This window comes from Notolepis coatsorum, assembly GCF_963971535.1.
Source record: "Notolepis coatsorum genome assembly, chromosome: 1".
Lineage (NCBI taxonomy): Eukaryota > Metazoa > Chordata > Actinopteri > Aulopiformes > Paralepididae > Notolepis > Notolepis coatsorum.
Window position 1 is genome coordinate 69,763,201 of NC_140165.1, and position 27,678 is coordinate 69,790,878.

A 27,678-nucleotide genomic window follows, 5' to 3' on the forward strand; every position below is an offset into this window, starting at 1 on the left:
TTAACTGTCCCCAACCTCCTGTTACAACAGATAACTGTCCCCAACCTCCTGTTACAACAGTTAACTGTCCCCAACCTCCTGTTACAACAGTTAACTGTCCCCAACCTCCTGTTACAACAGTTAACTGTCCCCAACCTCCTGTTACAACAGTTAACTGTCCCCAACCTCCTGTTACAACAGTTAACTGTCCCCAACCTCCTGTTACAACAGTTAACTGTCCCCAACCTCCTGTTACAACAGTTAACTGTCCCCAACCTCCTATTACAACAGTTAACTGTCCCCAACCTCTTATTACAACAGTTAACTGTCCCCAACCTCCTATTACAACAGTTAACTGTCCCCAACCTCCTGTTACAACAGTTAACTGTCCCCAACCTCCTGTTACAAGAGTTATATACTCGTACTGGCATCACGTCCCGCTCTTAAGCCATATCGAGATATACCTCATCTCCTGTACCTACTGTACTCCATGAACGAAAACAAAACACCCAAACACTTGACCAGGCCCCGCCCCAGTGGCTTACTATAAGACACCGGGCGTGGTCACCACTCACCCTTCCTCTTTTTCGTTTTCCATCATGGCGGATGCTTGCACCCTGTGTAACTAGTGATAGCGAGTATGAAGTGTAAAGAGAAATTGAACAATGCCAGAGATTTGCCAGCCCCTGGAATCTTCGGCATGTTCCAACGGCGCCGTATGGGTTCTGCGGCCCTGCAGCTGGATGCGTTTTGATGCATTCCCGCATCGGGCCTGTCCTGTGTTTCCTCGTCTTTTACAGCAGCTTGAGGGACAGCGTGCGATGTGTAGCTATCGAGCTACCTCGCACTCAGGTAGGATCTGTGCCATCAGGCATTGACGCTGGTGTTAATAATACTGCTTGTTGTCCTGTGAGACAACCGAGTTGTGTATTGGCGCAAGGGGCAGGATATTTGGGTAAACGTTGTTGTTTTCCCCGTTACCCTGGAGCGAGCGGCTAACGCTATGCTATATGCTGGGCTACTGTTTCTGTTTGTCTCCCCGCTGAGGGGTGTCTGTCTAAAGTCTTCCCTCCTCTTAACCATTCATGCTGACGGTCAATCTGTGTCTACTGTGGGAGTATTGCGGGGGGCTTTGTTTACCTTTTCATGGGTGAATGGGCTGAGGTCTAGGGCTGGTGTGCTGTTTGTGAATATTATGAATGAATGCGGGACTGGTTTTCTCTGGCCCGCATCCCCTTAACGTTGTGTGTATGGGCTAGCCCATTCTACAGTATATTGGTGGTGTTTTTAGTTCATTTATTCATTAACCCCTTCATGGTGCACACCACAGTGGAGGTTACTGGTTGCAACCACCACTGGTGCTCCGTGTTTAGCATCAGTCCTTTGCCTCTGGCATGTTGAAACAGTGCCCGCCTGGCCGACGCCATGAGGTGGCTGGTGGGCTGTGCCTCGCCCGGCGAGTGGCTGGTGGGCTGTGTTAAGCCTATACCGCCACGGTATGGAATTGGCAGCGATTAGTAACTTTGTTCGACTTGCTGTTTTTTCTGTCAAAAATGGTGTCTGGTGGCGGGGCCATGAGGGCCAGCCGACGTTGAAACATCGTGCGAGGTTGTTGACGTTATTAGCTTTGACCTAGCTGCAAGCTATAACCGCAGGGAGGGCTAGGATGCTGTCAACAGTTGTTTACAGACATCTTGGTTGGATTAGTCTCCCTTTGAGGGGGTGAGAAGTTAAAAATAAATGTTCCCTCCTCAGGGCTCCCCTCTCCTCAGAGGATTTTTGGTCTTCCGCTGGAGCGCGGGCGGTTTTGGACCTAGGCCCCACACCGCCTCACGCCGCGCAGCCAGAGGTGAGAGCACGGCCTCGCCAGCAGCTGTGGCGAGGCCCTCGACAGGCGGCCATGTTTCCCCCGCCAGAGGTACCCTGGGCGTTGAGTCAACAGGTGTCCACAAGGCCGACAGCCTTGGCGGCCGAGGGATCGGCCATATTGGATGAGCACGGCCTGAGAAACCGTCGCCGTCCTGCCGCGAGCAGCCCGCTCTCCGATCACTCCCTTCCCCAACACCAGCTGCGGGCCACGAGCCTTCGTTGAAGCGCATGCGGCCCCACGTTTCGCTTCTCATGGGGACAGGGGCTGACACCCAGTTGATGGCTGAGCCTGGGTCTGTCCATGAGAATGTTGTGCTGTCAAGCGGCTCCCACACCATAAGCTGTGTTTGGTTGAGCCTGGTGTTACGTCTGTCAACTACAAGTGTGGTCTGCAGGGGGGCTCGAGACCTTTTTGAGGCAAACAGTGCAGGCTTCCCCGACCTTGCCTTCGCCAGGCCGGGTGTCACATTGGTGCCTCCCACTCCCGCAAGATCGGCAGTGGTCTGGCAGGCGCGTGTGATTTGGGTGGTAGTAATATCACTGCAGGGCTACGGTGTGTAGGAACCCCTGGGGGCCTCACACCTTGCATGTCCAGCTGCAAACAACTCCTCAGCATGTTCTGGAGGGGTGTTCAGTGGGGGAGCTGATGTCACCTAGTTTGATGTCAGCTTCCCCCGTATCAAACTGACCCTTTCTGTCGGGGTCCCGATTCCACGGAACGCCCTGCCCGCACGGTTGGCGGGTTCAGAGTTGGCTACGCACAGCGGGAGGGACCGGGCCGCCTATCTACAGTTCCTTGCGGACCAGCGCCGAATGGCGGCGGGTGCGCTCTGGGAGTATCATCACATATGGCTTCAGCAGTGCCATATGTCGAAGTGGATGGAGAGAACGCTGAGGTGGGGACTTGTATTACACAACCCCACCCATTTTCAGGTTTGGTACAGACCCTATTGTCAGGGTCACCAGCAGTGACAGCTCTGGTCAACGAGATCCAATCTCTGTGGACGAAGCAAGCCATCGTCGTGGCGTTTTCCTCCCGGTATTCTCTGGTGCCCAAGAATCGGGGGGGGGGGGGGGGTGTCAGACCCATGCTGGACCTGTCCCATGGGAAGGTTTAGCATTTTTTTTAATCATCTCCTACCTGTTGAACACTGTCAGGTGGGGGCCTGGTTCTCCTCCATAGACCTGTAGGATGCGTATTCGCATCCCCGATCTTCCATCCTAGGGCTTACCTACGCTTCCTTTGCAGGGTTTAGCGTATGAGTACCAGAGGCTGCCGTTTGGCTTTTCTCTGGCTCCCCGCATCTGCACCAAGTGCGTGGAGGCCGCACTGGGGCCTCTGCGTCGGCAGGGGTTACGAAGTGTATTCTGCCCTGACAAGGTTCTGGTCCTTGGCGGTCAAGGTGGATCGTCAGGTCTCATACCAGGCAGGTGGTGGAATTCCAGACATAGTCAGGCAGGTCTGGGACCGATGCCGTGGCCGCCTGGGATTCTTTCCCCCCATACATCTGTTAGGTTAGTTGTTGGGGCGGGTACGTTGAGGAGCGCAGGACCTTGATCCTGATTGCGCCGGACCAGGGCGCAGCTGTGTGGTTCCCGGTCCTGATCCAGCTCTTGGTAGCCCCGTCGTGGCCTGTTCCTTGGTCATCGCGGGCCCTCTCTCAAGCGCACAGGTCTCTGTGTTAGTTCCCTGTGCTGGGCCAGCCGCTGATCGTTGGCTGGTGAGAGGGTGAGTCTGGAGAGGATGGATCCTACGGTGGTTGAACGCGCATGCTCCCTCCACTATCGCGGTTTACGCGGGTAGGTGGCGTATTTTTCCAAGAGTGGTGTAAGGTGGGGGGCCGGGACCCGGTGTCCTGCCCCCTGGACGCTGTCCTTTCCTTCCTTCAGTGTTTCCTTGATAGACTGTCGGCTTCGACGGTGAGGGTATATGCTGCGGCTATATCCTCTTGTCATGAGGAGTTTGAGGGGGTACGTTGTTCAGCCACCCTCTTGTGAAGTGTTTCCTGCTTGGCGCTCCGCGCCTTAAGCTGGTGAAATGTTCTCTGTCTCCGAGTTGGGATCTTCAATTGGTCCTCGGTCAGTTGTCCGAGGCCCCGTTTGAGCCTCTTGAGCAAGCGCCTTTGGAACAGCTGTCGTTCAAGACTGCGTTCCTGCTGGCCATCACCTCCGCTAAGCGCGTGGTGAGCTCTGTGCTCTCTCGGTGCGGCCTGAGTGCCTGTCTATTCGTGTCGATAGCGGTGCCACTCTCCGGCCTAATCCAGTCTTCGTGCCAGAAAATATCCGGAGCTCTTTTCGCTCCAGGGATATTGTGGTTCAGGCGTTTCATCCGCCTCCTCACGCTAGTGAGTTAGAGGCGAGCCTTCACCTGTCATGTCCGGTCCAGGCTTTGGGGTTTTACCTCAGCCGGACTCAGGACCTCAGGGCTACCGATCAGCTTTTTGTCTGTTACGGTGGCTCTCGCACTGGTAGGGCACTGTCGAAACAGCACCTGTCCCATTGGTTGTGCGAGGGCATTGCCCTTTGCTACACGTTGGCTGGGCTGGCCCCCCTGGGGGTGTCAGGGCGCACTCCACTCGTGGGGTGGCGGCCTCTGCCACCCTGTTAGGAGGGGCCTCGGTGGAGAACATCTGTGCTGCGGCCTCATGGTCCTCCCCGGGTCCCTTTGTAAGGTTTTACCTCATGGACATGACTGGGGATTCTGTTTCCCAGGCGGTTCTGAGGTCTGGAACCTCCCCTGCTTCCCGCCTTTCGGTGGGTTAGCAGGGATGTGTGGGTGTGGACCGCAAGGTGTTGTGTCACACGTGGTCCCGCCTGTGCTGTGCGTTTGGAGGTTCTAGTTCCCTCTTTTCGTACTTGGGTGGAGTTGACTGCCGCCCCCTCTTCACTAGGAAGGAGGGGTGACGGGACTCCCCTCCCCCCTGATGTGGGCTTACGGGTCCTCAGGGGGTACATTTGTCGGTATGGCTCGATATGGCTTAAGAGCGGGACGATAACGATAAGGTTATGTATATAACCTAGTTATATGAGTACTGGCTAAGCGTCCCGCTCTTAAGCGTGCCCTGAGGTCCCTTGGGTTTTTTTTTTCTGATCGAAAACTCTTCCCGAGGAAGGGTGAGTGGTGTTTTGTTTTCGTTCATGGAGTACAGTAGGTACAGGAGATGAGGTATATCTCGATATGGCTTAAGAGCGGGACGCTTAGCCAGTACTCATATAACTAGGTTATATACATAACCTATCGTTAACTGTCCCCAACCTCCTGTTACAACATATAACTATCCCCAACCTCCTGTTACAACAGATAACTGTCCCCAACCTCCTGTTACAACAGCTTCAAAAGAGTCGGCAAGCTTAACCAGTTCGAAACAAGGCGGACATTAATAATTAATAAAATAAAATAAATTAATAAAATGTTCAATCAATCAATCAATCGGGGAACATAGGACCCGGGGAACATAGGGATGACCCCGGGAGGTGTAGTCAGTAGTCTGAAGTCACTTTGGACCGCCCGCGAGGTCCACCCGTATAGGGATTTATCATTGGATTATCGGCTATTGTAACAATTCTACCTCATGCACATTGGAAAGCTTTCCAATTTTGCACAAAAATTTGTTCCCTTCTATCACTAACAATATTTTATATATTTAATTGCGAATATTTTCATGTTCAGCTATAGATTGTGGATGAATACGCACAGAAAGGTACACCATGCAATGTTAATGCTTTATTTGTTTTAACGAAACAATTTAGAAATGGGCAATGGGGAAATACATTGTGATTTCAAGATGGTGGACCGGCCGGAAACAGCCATCACGTAACCACTACACCTCCCTATTACAACTGCGCTTAGTGCTTTTACCCCGACCCCACCCACACCACCCACCTGCCAGCCTTGGTCGAGGGCCATAGGCACCTATTCAGATTCAGATTAAAATAGCTTTATTGTCGCATCTTTGTCATATTTCTCATACAAAAAAGTGCAAGATTCTTGGGTCTTGACCCGTCGCCCTACAGCATGTCAATAAAATACACAATAGGACAATACAATACACAAAGACACAATCAGAACCAGCATAATAATGATGTATGAAAAGGTGACAGTGCTGAGAGAGTTAATATAAAAAGTCGAATAAAAAATCTACGTAAAGTACTTCAAATAAAAAAGCGTGTCCCGTTTTTAAAACCTATTATTTCAATGCAGGAAATAGATCTAGATACTTGTTTAACACTTACAAAATATATTATTATTATTTTAATTATTATTATTATTTATATATTTGCAGATATGAAATATATATATATATATACTGGTGTACTGTAAATACTGTGATCTTATATAAAATAAAAAAATACTGGAGTGATCACGCCACAAACATAGACGCTAAGACTGACAATGGCGTCAGATGGATATAAGCTCCATAAACACACACCGTTGTGTTTACAAATAGTACACTCCTCCTCCTCTTAACCAATTAGACAGGAATATGACTAATTACAAGCTATACATATGCAAACATTCCAGTTGTGCCCCCCCACTCTCTCTCTCTCTCTCTCTCTCTCTCTCTCTCTCTCTCTCTCTCTCTCTCTCTCTCTCTCTCTCTCTCTCTCCTCTCTCTCTCTCTCTCTCTCTCTCTCCCTCTCTCTCTCTCTCTCTCTCTCTCTCTCTCTCTCTCTCTCTCTCTCTCTCTCTCTCTCTCTCTTCTCTCTCTCTCTTTCCGATGTGAAAGACATAAAGGAGCACAGTAAGGGAGGGGGGGGGGGGGGGGGGGGGTGCGGCTGGATGACAGTCACAATTAGGAGCAGAGAGTGATTGTATCTGATTAGCAGTGGCACGACTAAAGTTTACCCTGGTCCTCGGAGGGAAGGTACATGTGTGTGTGTGTGCGTCTGTGTGTGCGTGCGTGCGTGTGTGCACGTGTGTGTGTGTGTGTGTGTGTGTAGTGTGTGTGTGTGTGTGTGTGTGTGTGTGTGTGTGTGTGTGTGTGCGTGCGTGCGTGCGTGTGTGCATGTGTGTGTGTGTGTGTGTAGTGTGCGTGTGTGTGTGTGTGTGTGTGTGTGTGTGTGTGTGTGTGTGTGTGTGTGAGTGTGGGAGGGACCCTGAAGCAGCTGTTGCTGTTTGTTTATGCAACTCAGCAACACAGGAGCAATGGGGATGGGGTCCCTTTTCTGGCACTTGACGGGGCCGGTTCCCCCCCCCGCCCAGCGCTCTCCCCCCTGCCCGGTGCTCTCTCTCCCTCCCCGCCCGGTTCTCTCTCCCCCCCCCCGCCCGGTGCCCCCCCCCCCCCCTCCCCACCCGGCGCTTCTCTCCCCCACGCTTGATCTCTGAAGGTTGGGGCTGTTTGAACAAAATCCCTCCCAATGTCCTGCACACAGCCATCTGTCTCCCCAGGAATGTGCGTAGAGAGCGGGCACACACACCCCGTCAGTTGTTGGGGCCCTGGATCGGGGGGGGGGGGGGGTGTAGCTTTCTCCCCCTACTAGCTAAAGCATGCGCTGAGAAATCACTCTTACACTATCTTTACATGTTTAACATGTTCACGTCACCCTCCCACTGAATTAATTGATGTGCGTGTCCAGTTTTTTACACACACGCGCACACACACACGCACACACACACATGTACACACGCGCACACACACACGCACACACACACACACACACACACGCACACACACACACACACAGACACACACACGCACGCACGCACGCACGCACACACACACACACACACACACACGCACATGCACGCACACACACACACGCACGCACGCACGCACGCACACACACACACACACACACACACACACACACAAACATGCGCACGCGCTGTTCTCTGGCAGTATATTTATTTAGAGCGTTTTTCTTTTATAAAAAAAATAAATAAGAGGCCCCCCTTGTTTTGAATTGCAAATTTGATGGGTTGCAACACCTTTGAACAGCCTATCAAGGACGGGGGGGGGGGGGGGGGCTATATGCTCTGTTATGTATCCTAAGATAATTAAAAAATATAATATTTATCTTTTTATGGAAAGGTATTATATGTACTTGAACCAACGTGTGAATACAGGTATGCAAGGAGGACAAGGGTCTCGCAAATTAGTGTGAGTAATCTTCCTCTGAGTGATTAGCCCAAATTAATGAAAAGTAGATCAGATTGCTTGTTTTAATGAAGGGGGAAAAACTACAGTATCAAAAAAAATAAAAAAGACCCTTTAATTTATCCTATTTTCTTGGCTGCCAAATTTCTAAAGGCATGTCTCCTTTGGCTTTAGAGCCAGGAAATTAAAAGGTATGTGATTCTGTCTGTTATCACTGCCACTCTCTTGTACTCCCATTGGCTGGACGTGGAAGTAAAAACAAATGTATAAATAAAAAAAATAAGACAAAAAGACGCCTCTTTAGTGACACGAGCCCAGTTGGCTTGTTGTCGTGATTATTCACTGAGCTGTTAACCCTTGTGATGTCTGCGTGGATCTCACCGTGAATCTCTTCCTCTTCCCCTCTTCTCTTTCCCTTTTTCCCTTTTTCCAACTGCAGCACCAACTGCTCAACCAAGGCGCTGGCAACCGCAAGTTCAAATGCACAGAATGTGGCAAGGCCTTCAAATACAAGCACCATCTGAAGGAACACCTGCGCATTCACAGTGGTGGGTAGCGGGGGGTGGGGGAGGGGGGCGCTGTTCTCTTTGAATATTCATGACCTTGATTTGAAGACCAGTGGGATCTTCGCGGGGTGCACAAAAATGTGTTTGGGTTTATTTGTTGCACCCTGTCCCCCTAGTGACGGCGGACGATTAGCTTTACCGTCTATAAACGTCGGTCACATAATTGAGCCTTAGGCCCGGATGATAATCACTTGAGCGGGTTCACTTTAGATGTTCACTTTACGACTCAACCCAAATAGCTTCAACGTAATTATCCATCATAATGATTCTATTATAATAAACATCATTGAAGATTTCCTAAAGATTCTGGGGAAAACGAAGATAGTCCTGTAGGAGCCAAAGCTATATATTTAGGTTATTGTATTATATGAATGTTTATATGTTTATTTGTATAACCTTACATTGAATTAGGAATATTGATTGGATTTAGATAAAGTCATTGAACCGGCTTATTTGTCATAATAGAACATTCTAGAACATTTGTGATGTCACAGTATGATGTCATAATCAAACATTCTAGAACATTGTGATGATGTCATAACCAAACATTCTAGAACCTTTGTGATGGCACCGTATGATGTCATAACCAAACATTTTAGAACATTTGTGTATCATAGTCAACAATTCTCTCAGAGCAGCAGTGTGCATCTTGAAACAGGACTGAACAGGACTGAACAGATAGACTAAGGCTGAGGTTACACCTAGGGTGTTTTTCGGTTAGTTTTCAAAATGAGTTTCGCTTTCCCGGTCGCAACGTAGTGGCAGCCGAGTTAAAAGGCCTCTACATGCTACAGCAACTTCAAAGCAACTGCAACAGAACATCGACAAAGCAACGGTGTTGCAGACACTCTGCCTTTATGCTTCTGCAACATCGATGTGAAGCCTATGCAACATTGTACCCCGGATGTAGCTAGGTTCCCTAGATAGATGAAATTTCCCTTCTCAACCAACCCATTAATCTAAAGTTAGTTTAGGTTCGTGTTAACGTTAGATAATGTACAAAATAAACGTATTTCTGGTGCTTTTAGACGTCGCTCTTTTATTTTGAAATCCCCCGCCCGGAAGTATTTGTGATGTATTCTGCTTGTGTAACTTTAGGTTCGTTTTAACGTTAGCTAGCAGCAGAGATGGACGCCTTTGTGCAAATGCAGGCAGCTACAGGCACTCGAGATCGAGGAAGAGCATGAATTTAATCGGCAGGATGAGAGAGCGTCAAAGCTGGATATATCCCTGTGGCTGTGGTTGTAGGCACGAAAATGCAGCTCGAACTACCTGTTATATTAAATTAATTGATTGCTGTTTAACAACTTGTCCGTGTCCAGTCCTTTCGAACTGCCCCACCGTTCATTGTAAACAATGATGCATGTAATTACATTAACGTTACTGTGTGTTGTTGTAGCTATGTTAATAAATTCTGAATGGCATTGACGTTAGTTGGGTATGATAGAGCATTGAATAGCATCATCAACGCTAGCTGGCTGGCTACAACAATGGAGGATGGTATTCCTCGCTGCGGGACCAATATTATTCTATGACAGCCCCGCCCCCATTCACTACCAACCAATCACTGCTACGCAATATCAACGCAACGGTTGTTTAGATTCGATTTTGGGGAGATGTACGCAACATCCTCGCAACACAGTCTACAAGACCCTCTGCAACAACCGCGTTGAAATCGCGCTGATGTTGTGTTGCAGTTGCTTTGAAGTTGCTGTAGCATGTAGAGGCCTTTAAGGCCTCTGCATGCTACAGAAACTTCAAAGCAACTGCAACACAACATCGACAAAGCAACAGTGTTTTAGACACTCTGCCTTTATGCTTCTGCAACATCGACGCGCAAAGTTAGTTTAACTAAAGTTAGTTTAGGTTCGTGTTAACAATAGATAATGTACAAAATAAACGTATTTCCTGTGATTTTAGACGTCGCTCTTTTATTTTGAAAACCCCCGACCGGAAGTGTTATAGTGTCTGTTGCTAGCAGCTTAACTTTCTGTGCTTTTCGAGCTAACGTTACCGTAACATCATTAGTTTCCAATGGAGAGGACCTCGGCTCACATGCAGCTCAAACTACCTATTGGAATAAATTAATTGATTGATGTTTAACTTGTCCCTGTGTGTGTCCAGTCATTTCGACTAGCAAACGTTGTATTTAACGTTACCTCAGGACGGATACCATTGTATTTACTTGGTTAGCTATGTAGCTAATGTGGATAGCATTTTGAATAGACCCAATGCTAGCTGGCTGGCTACAGCTTTATTTACTAAATTATGGAGGCTTTTTAATCGTCAAGGTAAGAGAGGATTTGTCATGATCAACTGAAGGCGTATGTTATGGAACAATATGTGCTTGGGTTTTCAGAAAAAGGCGAGCTATGTGACGCTAATTATTTAGCGTCAACGCTGGAAACAACAATGGAGGATGATATTCTCTGCGGGACTAATATTATTCTATGACAGCCCCGCCCCCATTCGCTAACCAACCAATCACTGCTACGCAATATCAACGCAACGGTTGTTTAGGTTAGATTTGAGGGACATGTACGCAACGTCCAAGCAACACAGTCTACAAGACCCTCTAAAACAACCGCGCTGAAATCGCGCCGATGTTGTGTTGCAGTTGCTCTGAAGTTTCTGTAGCATGCAGAGGCCTTTAGACATTCGTTTTGCAACCTGAGCACGTTCGTTTTGCCTCCTGACCACAGTGATGTAGTACAATGTCAAAGCAGTAGGTGGCAGTAGGTGGCGAACATGAAGGCAATTTTCAACCAATCAGAACTTGAATGTGCCAATACACTTCCTGCAAAAAAAATATACAAGCCGCCATCTTTAAATGCCTCCTTGAGCTATTTAGCCACTGTAGCACTTATTTTTCAGCAAAGAACGTGCAATAAACAAAACGGATACATTCACTGTGTGTTCTGCCTCTCATTTGTTGATGAAACAAAACTAACATCAACACAATTGAACACAGTTTAGTCTCATCTGCGCTGATTTTGTTAGCTTACATGCTAACGTGAATGGAATATGCCAGTATAACAGTATAGCATTGTGGCTAGCAGCTAACATTAGCTCACGTTAGTTAGCCAGCCAGCGCCAGGATGATATCAGGAGCTATCAGTAGCTAGATAACATTAGAGACAACGCCTCATGTATTAAACAAAAGTGAATAGATGACTGGGCCATTTTGTTTAATGCTTGTTATGTTGAAAGAGGGGCTCTGAGCTAACAGGGTCTGGTAGCTAACGTTAGCTCACGTTAGCCAGCTGCTCATGCAATCGTTAATGCTAGCAGAATGAATGGATGTAAACTTTATTTAACATATTGCAGAATGGGTACAATACAATACGGCTCAATACAAACAATTGTTAAGGGAATGCAGACTGTTGTAGCTTGGACTGGGGTCCTTATAACAATAACTTGACACATGGTAGCTGCAGCTATTTGGGACAGCTCTGTTATCACCGGACGTTGGTGAGGGCACGCAGATGTCGGTATCTACTGCGCATGGGCGTTGAGCAACAACGGCTCTGCGCAGATTACATGACACGTTATCGGCGAGTTTTGGCGTTTTTCCAAAACGGAAACACAATTTAGCGTTGTCAGTAGGGCAACGCGTTTTCCTGCCAAAACGACATTTCTATTTAACAGGGACAGCAAACGTATTCAAAACAGCAACAAAACGAAAACTAAAACAGTCTGTGTAACCATGGCCTAAACAACATAGACTGAAGCCTGCATTTCTCAACCAAGGTGCCAAGCCTACCGTTTTGCTGTGGAAAGAGCCGGCAAGTGGATTTATGGCTTTCATGTGTCGAGTCGGCGGTGATTTTGGAGACTGGGAAAATACAGTTTTCTTACCTTGTAGTAGTAACGTGAATATTTAGGAAAATTGCTTTAGGACCACTTCTGTAAAGAAAGACTTCGCTGTGGAAGAGAAATAAACCATTTGGATATCTTTGTTTTACACTGGCTGTGGACATTATTTTTCTTTATCAACGAACGTACTACTCACGAGTAAGCAACTTTAACCAGTAGAGTGGAACGTCGGCCCTCATTTGGACTTTGATTGGCCGAAATTTGCAGATAGTCGACTATAAAAAAAAAGTTTAATTTTTTTTATCATTCCATTTGGGCTGTGGGGGTGCTTAATGTCTGAAGGAGTCGACAGAAGGCTTCTTGTCCTCTGCAAAAGCATGCAATTGGTCCACTTATGGATACATGTTGATATTTGTCTAGTGTTCATTAGGGTGAAATCCTCTTTCAGTTCCTCTGTGCCTGTTTTCTTATGCAGTTAGCCTCTGGTATGTGTGCCATTAGCGTTAGCCACGCTTCTAGGCCTCTTTTTCTTTTGGAAAGAATGATAATTTGTATTTTTTTTGATAAACAAAAAAAAAAAAATTATAATATATATATATATATATTTTTATTCGACTAAGAGGTTGGCAGTCGACTACGGCTCCTTTCAATCGATTAGTCGACTATTCGACTAATAGGGGTCAGCCCTAGTGGACTCTGGTGACTATTTCTTCTGATTTGTGATTTTAATTCTGTATTATACTGTTCATTTTATTCTATCTTATAGAAAAGCCTCAATGGACTGGTGTTGAAAACTAGCACTTGTGCTATAAACACACAAAACACCACATCTGGTCCGTCCACTGTGACTGGTCCAATGTAGCTGTAGGTGTCCAATTTAAATCAAAGTTTTTCATTCATTCATTCAATTCTTACCGTGTTTATTTCTTCTTCTTTCCAAGGTGAGAAACCGTACGAGTGCCCCAACTGCAAGAAGCGCTTCTCCCACTCGGGCTCCTACAGCTCCCACATCAGCAGCAAGAAGTGCATCGGCCTGATCGCCATCAGCGGCCGTGTGCGCAGCAACATGAAGCCCGGGGGCTCGTCCAGCGCCTCCTCCTCGCCCACCAACAACAGCGCCATCACGCAGCTGCGGCAGAAGCTGGAGAACGGCAAGCCGCCGGGCCTCCCCGAGCACAACGGCAACAACAACAACCACCACCACCACCACCTGAACATCAAGACGGAGCCGCTCGACTTCAACGACTACAAGCTCATGATGGCGTCGCATGGCTTCGGCGCGCCGGCGCCCTTCATGAACGGCGGGATGGCGGGAGGGAACAGCCCGCTGGGGGTGCACCACCACAACAACGCGGCGGCCCAGAGCCCCCTGCAGCACCTCGGGCTGGGGGCGCTGGACGCGCAGCTCCTGGGCTACGCGGGCCACATGGGGAACCACCTGAGCGAGGTGCAGAAGGTCCTCCAGATCGTGGACAACACCGTGTGCCGACAGAAGCTGGACTGCAAGCCGGAGGAGATCTCCAAGCTCAAGGCCTACATGAAGGAGCTGGGCTCCCAGATCGAAGAGCACAAGCTGGGGCTGATGTCGCCGGGGGCGCCCCAGGTCGGCCTTCCGCTCGTCAACCACAACGGCGCCACCAAAAGCATCATCGACTACACGTTAGAGAAGGTGAACGAAGCCAAAGCTTGCCTCCAGAGCTTGACGACAGACTCAAAGAGACAGATTAGCAATATCAAACGCGAGAAGCCTAACCACATGCTCGAAGGAGGCATGGAGGAGAAGATGCAGGAGAACCATATGTTTACACCTTTCGCTTGCCAATTTTGCAAAGAATCCTTCGCCGGTCCGATACCCTTGCATCAGCATGAACGCTACCTATGTAAAATGAATGAGGAAATCAAAGCGGTTTTGCAGCCCAGTGAGAACCTGATGCCCTCCAAACCAGTGGTCTTCATGGAGAAGCACACCCATCTTCTCTCCTCCATGTTGTCGGAGAAGGGAGTCATCCCCATCAACCCTTACAAGGACCACATGTCCGTGCTGAAGGCATACTTCGCCATGAATATGGAACCCAACTCGGAGGAACTGCTCAAGATTTCCATAGCAGTCGGCCTTCCTCAGGAATTTGTCAGGGAGTGGTTTGAGCAGCGGAAAATGTACCAGTACGGCAACACAAGAACGCCGTCGCTAGAGCGGAACCATATGGACATGGTTGTGGGTACAAATAATAACCACCGCACCCCACCAAAGGACTCTTTGGCAGCTCGGTCGCCTGTGTCACTAGTCAAACCGACTGAGCGCATCACGTCTCCCTCCATCATGGAGTTCCACAACAATGTCAACAACTGTGACAACCCGCTGAGACATTTGAGGAACAACTACCAGTTTGGCGGCAGCAGCACCAGACAGATAGTTGACAAACTGGACCACTCACGTAGTAACACACCTTCCCCCTTAAATCTGTCCTCTGCATCTTCCAAAAACTCGCACAGTAGCTCGTACACTCCCAACAGCTTAACGTCAGAAGACCTGCAGGCCGAGCCGCTGGACCTCTCTCTGCCGAGGCTGCTGAAGGAACCCAAGCACGCACTGACCGTCAGGAGCCGACTGAAAGTCAACAGTATCACCAGGGACCATAACGGCGTCCCCTCCCCCCGCGAGCAGCACTTCGAAGAGCCTCTGAACTTGGCCTATCTCAAGAAGGATTTCTCAGGCTCGACCAACGGAAACCTCGACAAAAGCACTAGCCCCATCTTCGGCATTAACCCCTTCGGCGGCAAACCCTTGTACACGTCCCTTCCGCCGCCGAGCGCGTTCCCGCCGGCCACGTTCATGCCCCCGATGCAGGCCAGCATCGCGGGCCTCAGGGCCTACCCTGGCATGGATCAGATGGGCTTCCTACCGCACATGGCCTACACTTACGCCACCGGGGCGGCGACCTTCGCCGAGATGCAGCAGAGGAGGAAGTACCAGCGGAAGCAGGGTTTCCAGGTAAATAAGCCACGTGTGGGTTCGGTGTGAGAAGCACGAGGGTCTCGCTCTCTCTCGCTCAGACTCGCTCTGAAGTGATCTCGGCTCGTCGTGGCGCTAATTAAAAGCTACTCCGGAGTCTGCAAAGAGCATGGCTCACCTGAGGTACGGTGAGATAAGCAGCTGTCAAACAAGCCCGGAGTGCTACACTCTGCAAAGTGAGGCGTCATTAGCGGTATCAGGGAGTAATGGGGTTATTTCAGAGGTTCGCAACGTGGGTGATTCGGTTGTTACCGAGACTGCGCTGTGGATTGTACCGACCGCCAAGCGCTGAATACATTAACCACCCTAGACTACTGTCGCTTCGAAAAATCAATGTGTCTGAACTCAGATGTTTTTTTTTTGTTATTAAATATGAGTGAAAGGCCTTTGTAAAAATGACAAAGGTGAGCCCTGAAGCTTCTAGTTCTCTCACAGAGTCCCCCCCCCCCCTGCCACCCCCGACCCACCCTCGCAACTCTCTTTCCCTGCATTTTTAAAAGAGAGCAAAGCCAAAATGAGCTTCTACATGCAGATTAATAATGCACAGACTCCATGTTCATTATCCCTGAATGCTGAAGGCTGTTTAACATAGACGGAACCATTTTGATAAAAGAAAAAAAAAGAAAAAAGGTATTAATAATGTTTCCTATTCTAAGTTATTAAATTAGATTTAAAAAATACAGCTACGGGCACTTAGTTCAGAATTGATTGCAGGGTGATAGTGGTCCGTTCTTTTAAAACACAGTGCTAATGTCTCCAGAATCACTGTCAGACCCAGGACAGAGAGATGCTTATTAATGGAAGCTTTGGTGTCTCTCAATATCGGCCGTTAAGGTTCACCTTCTGATTTTAATCGTTTAATGGAGTTTCAAAAAGAGCAAGGCTACATGGTTCCTCTTGTTATGGACTTCTGTCATATAACATTGTTCTCTATGAATGTATATTATAAAAGAATATAGAGAATTATTTAAAAGAAAATTATATTAACATCAGACCAACATTTCAAAACACCATAATTTCTACATTTCATAATGGCACCTTGTCGACATAAAATGTATAGTTTTTTTTAAACGTAAAAAAACTGGTATAGAAGCCATGTAATGAAGAACCATATAAGTCAAGATTGAAGATTCAAGAGGTTTATTTGTCACATACATACCAGGGCATACAGTGAATGCGAGTGGTCATGCCCGCATCGATTGTGCAATAATACAATAATAAAATAGACATAAATAGGTAATAAGAAGACATAAGATGTGCATGATAAAAATAGACATGCTAAATTCCTGAGAAGGCACTGGTTCCTATGTACACTACTATACAATATACAATTTTAACTCTGTCATTATGCTATACTTACTATATAACTATACTATACATACAAGAACCACATCTGTTCTTTCCTTAAAGTGACTTTTATATTCCTCATTCCTTTAAAGTAACTTTTATATTTAGTTTAAAGTGAGATTTAGCTTAAAGCGATTGCAGCATGTGTGTGTGTGTGTGTGTGTGTGTGTGTGTGTGTGTGTGTGTGTGTGTGTGTGTGTGTGTGTGTGTGTGTGTGTGTGTGTGTGTGTGTGTGTGTGTGTGTGTGTGTGTGTGTGTGTGTGTGTGTGTGTGTGTGTGTGTGTGTGTGTGTGTGTGTGTGTGTGTGTGTGTGTGTGTGTGTGTGTGTGTGTGTGTGTGTGTACTTCAGTGTTCAGTGTTCAGTTTTAGGTTCAGTTTTCTGTCAGTTTTAGGATTGAGAATGCCTAATGATCTAAAGTTTTTGTATTATATATATAATACTAATAAATATCCTAATTATTAGGATTTATTTTTGTATTTACTTGGTTTATTTGACCAGGGACATCAATCAACATTTATAAATGAATAAAAACTAAAAACTGTAAACGTGCCAACATTAGGAGGGTTGCTAATATTTTTGGCTGTAGTCCATGGGCTAGATGTTGAAGCATTAAAGCAATAGAAATACATTAAAAGTAATATAAAAAACAATTTAAAACATGTTCTGTACATTCACTCACTAGACATTCATGCATCTATCAGATCATACATGACATGGTCAGGCGACAGTGAGTACAGTCGAGTACAGTGAATACTGAAAATGTCAAAACGCACATCTCCGTTGCCACGGTTTAAAGGTAGAATCTGTAACGCCTTCAAACGGCGACCTCTAGGCAAAAGAGCACCCGCCAACAATAGGAGCCCATCCATCATCAGACCAAAACAAAAAATGTAAACAAAGTACCAAGAGGAGCCAGTTTGACGGCGTTACTGATTCTACCTTTAACCCTACACTGCTCCGTTCAACGGGGGGGGGGGGGGGGGGGGACACACAATTGTGTCTTTGACTCTACATGTACATATATACCGCCTCGACTCTTAATATACATATACCGTCTCGAGCGTCACACACACACACTGAACGAGCGTGTCGCCCGTCTTGTCCTTCTCCTGTCGTCCTCCAGGGGGAGCTGCTGGACGGAACACCAGATTACATGTCGGGGCTGGACGACATGACAGACCCCGACTCCTGTCTGTCGCGGAAGAAGATGAAGAAGACCGAAAGTGGTATGTACGCGTGTGACTTGTGCGACAAAACATTCCAGAAGAGCAGTTCCCTCCTAAGACACAAATATGAACACACAGGTATATACTGTTCTAGACCACTTATTCTACCCCCTTTTATTTTCTATTATTATTATTATTTATTATTTGTTTTTCTTTTTTTGGGGGGAACTACGGCCATTTTGGGAATTCATATATGTAATTCCTACGGTCTGAGACCAGAGATGTTAGTGAACATGAATGACTCTTTAAATGACAAAAACCAGAGCGGTGCTAAAACAGACCTTTGTGACATCGTCAGGTATAAAGTCTGAGGCCACTCTGTACACAGAGATGGTGACATTGAGAGACGCCCAGGGATACGTGTTCTGTCTCAGAACCGAGAACACTACTCTCGAATAAAACTCATCTGGGTATATAAAAAAATGAAAACAAAAAATTATGTGGGTCAACTAAATGAAAGTCTCTCGTTCAGACCTTACGCCTGATGACGACGTCACACATTTTCAATCTTACTTCTCTGGTTTCTGGCCTTCGGGGGAGAGAGTGTGTCGCTCATGTTCACACACATCGATTGAACATTCCTAGGCGGTGGAAATAACAATATTGGAATTCTCAAATTTGGGCGGTGTTCCCCTTTAAATGTTTGTGTTGCTAAACCCTATCGGTATTATTATTATTATTATTATTATTATTATTCTATAATACTATTACTATTATTTTGTTCTCCCTCCTTCCTTCCTTTTCCTTTTCCCGTTCAGTTCTATGTAAACCGAGACCTAACTTTCTTTGTACATCGACAGGGATCAGGCAAATATATATATATATATATATATATATATATATATATATATATATATATATATATATATATATATATATATATATATATATATATATATATATATATATATATATATATATATATATATATATATATATATATATATATATATATATATATATATATTAAGGCTGTCAAAGTTAACGCCACTATTATTTTTTAACGCACGATTAACGTTTTAGAAAAAGATTAAATTGTGTATGAGTCCTCAGCCCTTGTGTCGGTGAATGCAACAAGTTCCTAACGTTTTCTTTCCCCTATTATTTCATGCACACTTTATTCATTGTTATAAATTATTATTTTCTTTTAACTTATTTTGTGCATCTGTTTTGAATTTGATGCAAATTTGCAATGTATGAGGGTCATCCTTTTGTGTTAAATTGCTGCATAAAGCAAGCATTTGTTGACTCTCATGTTGATAAGAGTATTAAAACTTGAAAAAATATCCGTTTAAGGTAGATTTAGAAAAGAAAAAAAATTTGATTAATTTGCGATTAATTGCGAGTTAACTATGGACAATCATGCGATTAATCAGGTTAAATATTTGTATCGATTGACAGCACTAATATATATATATATGTAGAATCATGCCACTGAATGACTAGATCTAAAATAAAATAAACAACAACTTGACAGAAACGTCCTGTAACTTATCCACCGTTATGAATGATGTGATGAATGATTTTCTGGTGTACCTTTACCTTTACAGTAGGTAGTGAAGTATGTGTGGCCTCTTAAGAAATCCTCCTCGTCAATCTATCTCATACCCCGCCCTCTTCTCTTGATCCTCTAATCACACTTAGCCCAAGGGAAGCAACAGTTGCGATTGGAGGATGAAGAAAAGAGGGCGGGTTTGAGATAGGTCAATTTCCAACCCCACCCGTCATATACTCTGCTTTATTAACCTCTGTTATTATCTATAAAAAAGATTATGCACACATCAGACCACCTCAATATGCAGTATATAGCCGGTAAAAAGACTATATAACGTCTTCATCAATACTTTAATACTTTATCAATAAAGAGGCCTCTGAACGATGATAACACAGTATTTCATCCTACTTTAGAACAGAGAGCATCTTTCACCGGGTTGCATCATAGTCCTCTAGCAGGAAGGCAGCCGAATGCTTTACGCTTTACACAGACTGCATGTCGTCTGGTACGATGAGGAGGAGGAGGAGGAGGAGGAGGAGGAGGAGGAGGAGGAGGAGGAGGAGGAGGAGGAGGAGGAGGAGGAGGAGGAGGAGGAGGAGGAGGAGGAGGAGGAGGGGGAGGAGGAGGAGGAGGAGGAGGAGGGGGAGGGGGAGGAGGAGGAGGAGGAGGGGGGGAGGAGGAGGAGGAGGAGGAGGAGGAGGAGGAGGAGTGCCAGTAGTGTGCCGACTGCAGTAACCTCGATCCGACCAGACTCTGAACGACCCCTGACCCTCATCAGAGCCAGGCAGTCTGGGTCTCCCATGTTTTATTTTTGTGTCTCTGGCTTTATTTGGTAGTTGGTACACACACACTACCCCCCCTCCTCCCACAACTATAATAACAGAGGGATAGACATCGGCCACAACCCGGAATACATCTTTAGAGATAATCAGGGTTAGCTAGCTTTCATATTTCTTCATCTTCGCATTTGTTCGTTTATTTGTCGCGCCTCCTCTCAGTTTGTGTACTTTGCACTTGCTTGTTTACGTGTCGTCTGCACGGGGCTTCATTGCCCAAAATAAAAATAAGTATCTGTGGTTCGGTTTCTTCATGCTTTTAACAACAGGAGGGCATTTCCATAATGTAGGGCCGCGGATGCAAACGCACTTTTCTCATCCACCGAGCCGCTTCGCGCTCTCGCCAAATTTGAATAAACAAACAGGCCTTAAGTCAAAGTTAGGGGTTTCGCGATACCGCTGTGCAATGTCATTCCCTAACTCCACGCCATCCCGAATTAATCCGATTATTTCCCTTTTTTAAGTATTTGCTGTCTTTTTTTTCTTTCTGGACTCTTGTGATTGGTGTTGGTGGAGACGGCAGACGACTAACGCCCCCCTTCTCCCCTTGTCGTTTCCCGCAGGCAAGCGGCCGCACCAGTGTCAGATCTGCAAAAAGGCGTTCAAACACAAGCACCACCTCATCGAGCACTCGCGGCTGCACTCCGGGGAGAAACCCTACCAGTGCGACAAGTGCGGCAAGCGCTTCTCCCACTCGGGCTCCTACTCGCAGCACATGAACCACCGCTACTCCTACTGCAAGCGGGAGGCGGAGGAGCGGGAGGCGGCGGAGCGGGAGGCGCGCGACAAGGGGGGCCACCTGGAGCCCACGGAGATGCTGCTGAGCCGGGCGTACCTGCAGGGCATGGCCCCCCAGGGCTACCCGGACCTGGGCGAGCGGGAGGGCATGACCCCCCAGGGCTACCCCGACCTGGGCGAGCGGGACGCCATCCTGCGGGACGGCATGAGCGGAGGAGGAGGAGGAGGAGGAGGGGGTGGCGGTGGCATGATGAGAGACCGGCAGGCGGAGGGGCAGGGGGTGGACGGGGGGGGGTACCCTAAGATGGGTGGCGTGGGGAGGGTGGCGCGGCGGGATGAGTTGCTGGAGTTCGAGGAGGAAGAGGAGGAGAGCAAGAGCGTGGACACGGACCGTGACACGCTGCGAGACGAGGAGGAGAACGGGGAGCACTCCATGGACGACAGCTCGCTGGACGGCAAGACGGAAACCAAATCAGATCACGAGGACACCCTGGAGGACGGCATGTAATAATAATAATAATAATAATAATGATTAATAATAATAATAATAATAATAATAATCCCCACCGTGTTTCGGAAAACAAAAGAAAAAAAAAGCTTCCCATCCTTTTTTTTGTTTTTCAGTTTTTTGTCTCTTCTTCTGGGTTCCGGTGTTATTGTTATTACCTGCTCGGTTGAAATAAAAACACCCCGCTGTGTTCTTTTATTGGAGCTGAATAAAGTGCACGTGGTTTTATTGGAGCTGAATAAAGTGCACGTGCCTGCAGCTCCCGGGAGGAGGACTCTGAGACGACGGGAAGGTGGTTTACGTCTGTCCAATAACACATCGACTCGAAAATCAATTTGGACTTTGGGAGTCGGGGGGTGGGGGTCTGGGGCGGGGGGGTTTGGAGGGCGGTGTGAGGCATGGATTTGTGAAATAAGCTGCATTATGCAAACTGAACAATGAATAAATTAATACATTTAGAAGGAAAAAAAATGTACAGTATTAAGGCCTAAAAATATGTGTGGTGCTAACATCCTTAAGAGAAGAAAAGAGAAACAGAAACCTGTGTTCCATAGTATTTATAGCACAACTAGTGAACTTGTACAAATTGCACTCCGCTTCTATTAATCACAAACAAAAATAATAAAAAGTATTGCCTGTGTATATATTTATACAGTGTTGGAAGAAGAGCAGTGGTGTACCACACTACTACTATAGTCTTTGTTTCACTTTAAAAAAAAACTTTAAAAAAACGTCGTCGTCCTTATGGTTCCTTTTTGACGGCTACAGACACACAGTTTAGGCCTCCGTCACACATCACGTGAAGTATCGTCTGTGTATGAAGGACACAACATGAAATACCTGTATGAAGGACACAACATGAAATACCTGTATGAAGGACACAACATGAAATACCTGTATGAAGGACACAACAGGAAATACCTGTATGAAGGACACAAAACGAAATACCTGTATAGTTTTTTTTTTTTTTTTTTGACAATGGAGTCTTAAAAGAGACCTTCATTTTAAGGGAAAGAAACGGTTGAAGAATTACAGTGTATGACGGGATGGGAAAAACTACATGAAGGACGAAAGCCTTTGTAAGGTGTTTTTTGATATAACATGAAGAAGAAAAAAAAGCCTTATATGCAAACCTTTTAAACCTGTGTCTCTATGGAAGTGCCGCCCTGAGTATTGTTGTAAAAGGAAGGTTACTTTTCTCTTCGTTTCCCAACCAGCTTCAGTATTATATACAAAAACAGTATCACCTTGTTCTCCACCCGTGTCAGTATTAAAACGATATAGGCAGCAGTTCCTTAGTTTACATGATGTCGTGCAATGTTCTCATGTTGTTAATATTATTATTTTTTCCTTTTTAACTTTGTCAGTATTACACCAAACCTTTTTTTCTTCTTCTCTGAAACAACAAATCGCATTCATTTTATTTGTAGGTTGAAAAAAAAAACATTATTTATGTGGCCCATTTTATATTTCCTAATTTTATTTATTTCATACTGTAGTGTACAGTACTATAGTTCTTCAATATATAGATATATTTTAGTAAAAATGGAACATGGCGTTGATCATAGGGGCAAATTTTACGTAAAGAGAGCATTTATTGTGTTTTGAGACATTAATTGTGAAATGCGAAGTTTAATCTTTATTATTTTATTTTATTTCCTTTTATTTTCCAGTTACTGGAAATTCCAAAATTTGGGAACTTTTATACAATTGTGAAAACACTGTATTTTCGACTGAAAAAATTCCACTTTCTTCATCTTTGTTTCATTTTTTAAGCTAAAAAAAATGAAGAGGGACTGTTAAATACAATGTATGATACCATGACTGAAGAAAAATGTTTCCTGAGATGTCTTTGTAAAAGTATTATTGAATTCTTAATTTGTAATTTCTCTTGAAAATGACCATGCTCGAATAAAAGTAGCCAAATTACAGAGTACCAAATTTCCTAACGTTTCCTCTTTCTTCTTGATCAACAACACGGCGCTGTGTCTCATTCATGAAGAGCATAACTCATAACACAGCATAACACATATTCTGTGGCTATACTTTAAAGGGCCACTTCACCAAAAAAGAAAAAAAAACAACACTAGTTTATTTTGTACACACACACACACACACACCACACACACACACACACACACACACACACACACACACACACACACACACACACACACACACACACACACACACACACACACACACACACACACACACACACACACACACACACACACACACACAACATACGTCTGAACCTTTGCAAGATATTGAGAGTGAATTAGTTTATCCTTCTGTGATGTAATACAAAATAAAAAAGCCTTGTATTAATTACAGCTCGGGGGGGGGGGGGTATGATGCTGGAAACAACATAACCTATAGAGCTTTATGGAACGATAACATAGGGCATAGGTCACATATAGTTTGTGCATTATTTTATATATTATTAGCACAAGGAATAGGACTTTCTTTGGAATTCAAGAGTATCACAACCAAATATCTGATGAATTAAAGACGAAAGCCATAATTGTTCTCAGAGAATCAACGACACTCACGTGTAACACTATAGTGAAATAGCCCTTCAAGGGTTCACCTTTTAAAACCGATTAAATGATAACAAAAGGATGAATAATTACACATCTTGACATTATACACTTCATTATTTTCCATCGGGCACACAGTACATCAGTGAGGGAGGAAGAGCAGAGAGACATTTAGTCATGAAAGGTGGATTCAAGCAAAAAAGAAAAGTTCTCTCGTGAAGGAGATGCTTATCGCTATTAGGCACTCCAACTGCGTTATGCAGATTACAAGCAACATCAAAAGGCGGAGATGAAAGGGAAAAGGTTGAGCGATGCCAAACACCAGGACACGCTTTGCATACTCCCGATTTTCATATTGATCACCGTGCCACCGGATCATTCGGAGACCGTCTCGCGGATAAAAGGGCTGGTCTTAAATGATTAGCCGATGGAATTTAATAATGTGAACCGACTCCCGACGATCAAGGATGCAAGACACACGCATGGCGTGTTGAGAGAGAGAGATGAGAGAGAGAGAGAGAGAGAGGAGGCGCTCTGAAGTGTAGCCGGCAACTTTCAGGTGGAGAGCCTCTGCTACTATCTGAGAGTCTATAGGTATTGTTATTGTGTTTTTGTGGATCCCCATTAGTCTACACACTATACTCTTCCTGGGGTCCAAACATTTAAAATACAAACACAAAAAAAAATGTAAATATAAAACCACAAACATTGAAGTACTGACAAGAAAGCATCACAACAAACAAAACAAGTGAATCAAAACTCACTCAATATTCATAAGTCAGATATCACAATTCTCCAACCATATAAAATACATTATTCCATAATCAGTCCAGAAGAACAAAACAGATACAAAACGTTTAAATGATTTTACCTCATAATAATCAAATCAAATCAAATTTATTTGTAAGGCCAGACAACACACGTTAATGTCCCCATGGGCGGGACACGTCTTCTTTAAACAAGTCAAGAAGAAACATAACAATAAGTCAAGAATAAAACAAGAACACCATAAGGTCCAACATTTTTAAAATAAATGCTAAATAAATGAATGCAACACTCCCAGACATACTCCACGCGAAGGTAAGGAAAAACTCACTAAAACCTAGCAATAGGGAAAAATGCACCACAGGCAATGTGGAGGAGAGAAACCTTAGAAGGGCCGTTCAAGGGGGGACCTCTCTTCTTAGATGTGGGTGATAGTAGTGTTGCAATAAAACAGGCAAACAGTTAGTAAGCATAACTTAATATAGCATAACTCTTCTCAAGTCACTGATCACCTTTATATTCCCATACTAATTTCGTACTATCACCATTAGACACTATAGAGAGACTATAGGTACTATCACCATTAGACACTATAGAGAGACTATAGGTACTATCACCATTATACACTATAGAGAGACTATAGGTACTATCACCATTAGACACTATAGAGAGACTATATGTACTATCACCATTAGACACTATAGAGGCGAGAGACTATATGTACTATCACCATTAGACACTATAGAGAGACTATAGGTACTATCACTATTAGACACTATAGAGAGTCTATAGGTACTATCACCATTAGACACTATAGAGGAGAGAGACTATATGTACTATCACCATTAGACACTATAGAGAGACTACAGGTACTATCACTATTAGACACTATAGAGAGTCTATAGGTACTATCACCATTAGACACTATAGAGAGACTATATGTACTATCACTATTAGACACTATATAGAGTCTATAGGTACTATCACCATTATACACTATAGAGGGACTATAGGTACTATCACCATTAGACACTATAGAGAGACTATAGGTACTATCACCATTATACACTATAGAGAGACTATAGGTACTATCACTATTAGACACTATAGAGAGACTATAGGTACTATCACCATTATACACTATAGAGAGACTATAGGTACTATCACCATTAGACACTATAGAGAGACTATAGGTACTATCACTATTAGACACTATAGAGAGACTATAGGTACTATCACCATTATACACTATAGAGAGACTATAGGTACTATCACTATTAGACACTATAGAGAGACTATAGGTACTATCACCATTATACACTATAGAGAGACTATAGGTACTATCACCATTAGACACTATAGAGAGACTATAGGTACTATCACCATTAGACACTATATAGAGACTATAGGTACTATCACCATTAGACACTATAGAGAGACTATAGGTACTATCACCATTAGACACTATAGAGGAGAGAGACTATAGGTACTATCACTATTAGACACTATAGAGAGAGACTATAGGTACTATCACCATTAGACACTATAGAGAGACTATATGTACTATCACTATTAGACACTATAGAGAGACTATAGGTACTATCACCATTAGACACTATAGAGGAGAGAGTCAGGTTAGTCAGTGTGTTGAAATCGGGTGGATTTCTGCTTTCTTCAGTTGGCGGCATATGGTAGATAGATGCAGTGACGTTGGAATCCATAAATCTGGCTGCTCTCGCTTTCACAGAGCTTGATTCTGTACCTTCTTTTATGTTGGTCTCTATTAACTCTTTCGGGGACCGTAATCGATGATCCCGGTAAATTGTCCTCTTCCTTCTCCTCCTCGGAGCTTGTCGCCGTCGGCTCAGAACCAGCGACGGTTAGGAAGTGTCTTCCTCGTTTTGTTACGTCCTGCGCCGTTGAAGTTGCCGTAGTTATTTTCTCTGCCGCCTTTCTACCTTTAACCATTTTGTCTTTTGATATGGTTAGTAGAGGGTCTTAACAATACATACGATGTGGTCTATTCTCTTTCTTTACTGTCCAAATAATGTTTTTAAACGAAATTAGCGTTGGTGGGAGCGGAGCAATTGCAAAATACGTGCACTACATGTTGTGCTAAAACCGGAAGTCTATATATATATATATATATATATATATAGTTTTTTTTTTTTTTTTTTTTTTTTATATATAGGTATATGTAAATTAATAATAATTATGAATTATGAGTGAATTTGTGTTTCACGTGTTGTCATAGAGAAACCTCCACTGATAGAGAGACTATAGGTACTATCACCATTAGACACTATAGAGAGACTATAGGTACTATCTAGGGCTGACCCCTATTAATAGATTAGTCGACTAATCGGTCGAAAGGGGCCATAGTCGACTGGCCAACCTCTTAGTCGAATATAATAAAATAAATAAATAAATAAAAATATTATTTTTTATTTTTTATTTTTTTATCATTCTTTCCAAAAGAAAATAGGCCTAGAAGCGTGGCTAATGCTAATGGCACGCATACCAGAGGCTAACTGCCTATGAAAACAGGCACAGAGGCACTGAAAGAGGATTTCACCCATCTAATGAACACACTAGACTAGACAAATATCAAGATGTATCCAATTGCATGCTTTTGCAGAGGACAAGAAGCCTTCAGTCGACTCCTTCAGACATTAAGCACCCCCGACAGCCCAAATGAAAAAAAATAATATTATATAAATGTTGGCCAATCCTAGTCGACCATCCAAATCCTTAGTCGGGGACAGCCCTAGTACTATCACCATTAGACACTATAGAGGAGAGAGACTATAGGTACTATCACCATTAGACACTATAGAAAGACTATAGGTACTATCACCATTAGACACTATAGAGAGAC

General features: G+C 44.8%; 1 protein-coding gene across 1 annotated transcript; it reads left to right on the top strand.

Annotated features, from left to right (window-relative positions):
* Window positions 1–732: 732 nt before the first annotated feature.
* On the top strand, window positions 733–21,809 carry zeb2b (zinc finger E-box binding homeobox 2b; the record flags this gene model as incomplete). The annotated part of the gene is made up of 5 exons (XM_084324578.1): window positions 733–831; window positions 8,386–8,494; window positions 13,270–15,320; window positions 17,813–17,915; window positions 20,810–21,809. The coding sequence occupies 5 exons, from the start codon at window positions 733–735 to the stop codon at window positions 21,490–21,492; spliced, it is 3,045 nt and encodes a 1,014-aa protein (XP_084180704.1). The 3' UTR covers window positions 21,493–21,809.
* Between the last annotated feature and the right edge of the window lie 5,869 nt (window positions 21,810–27,678).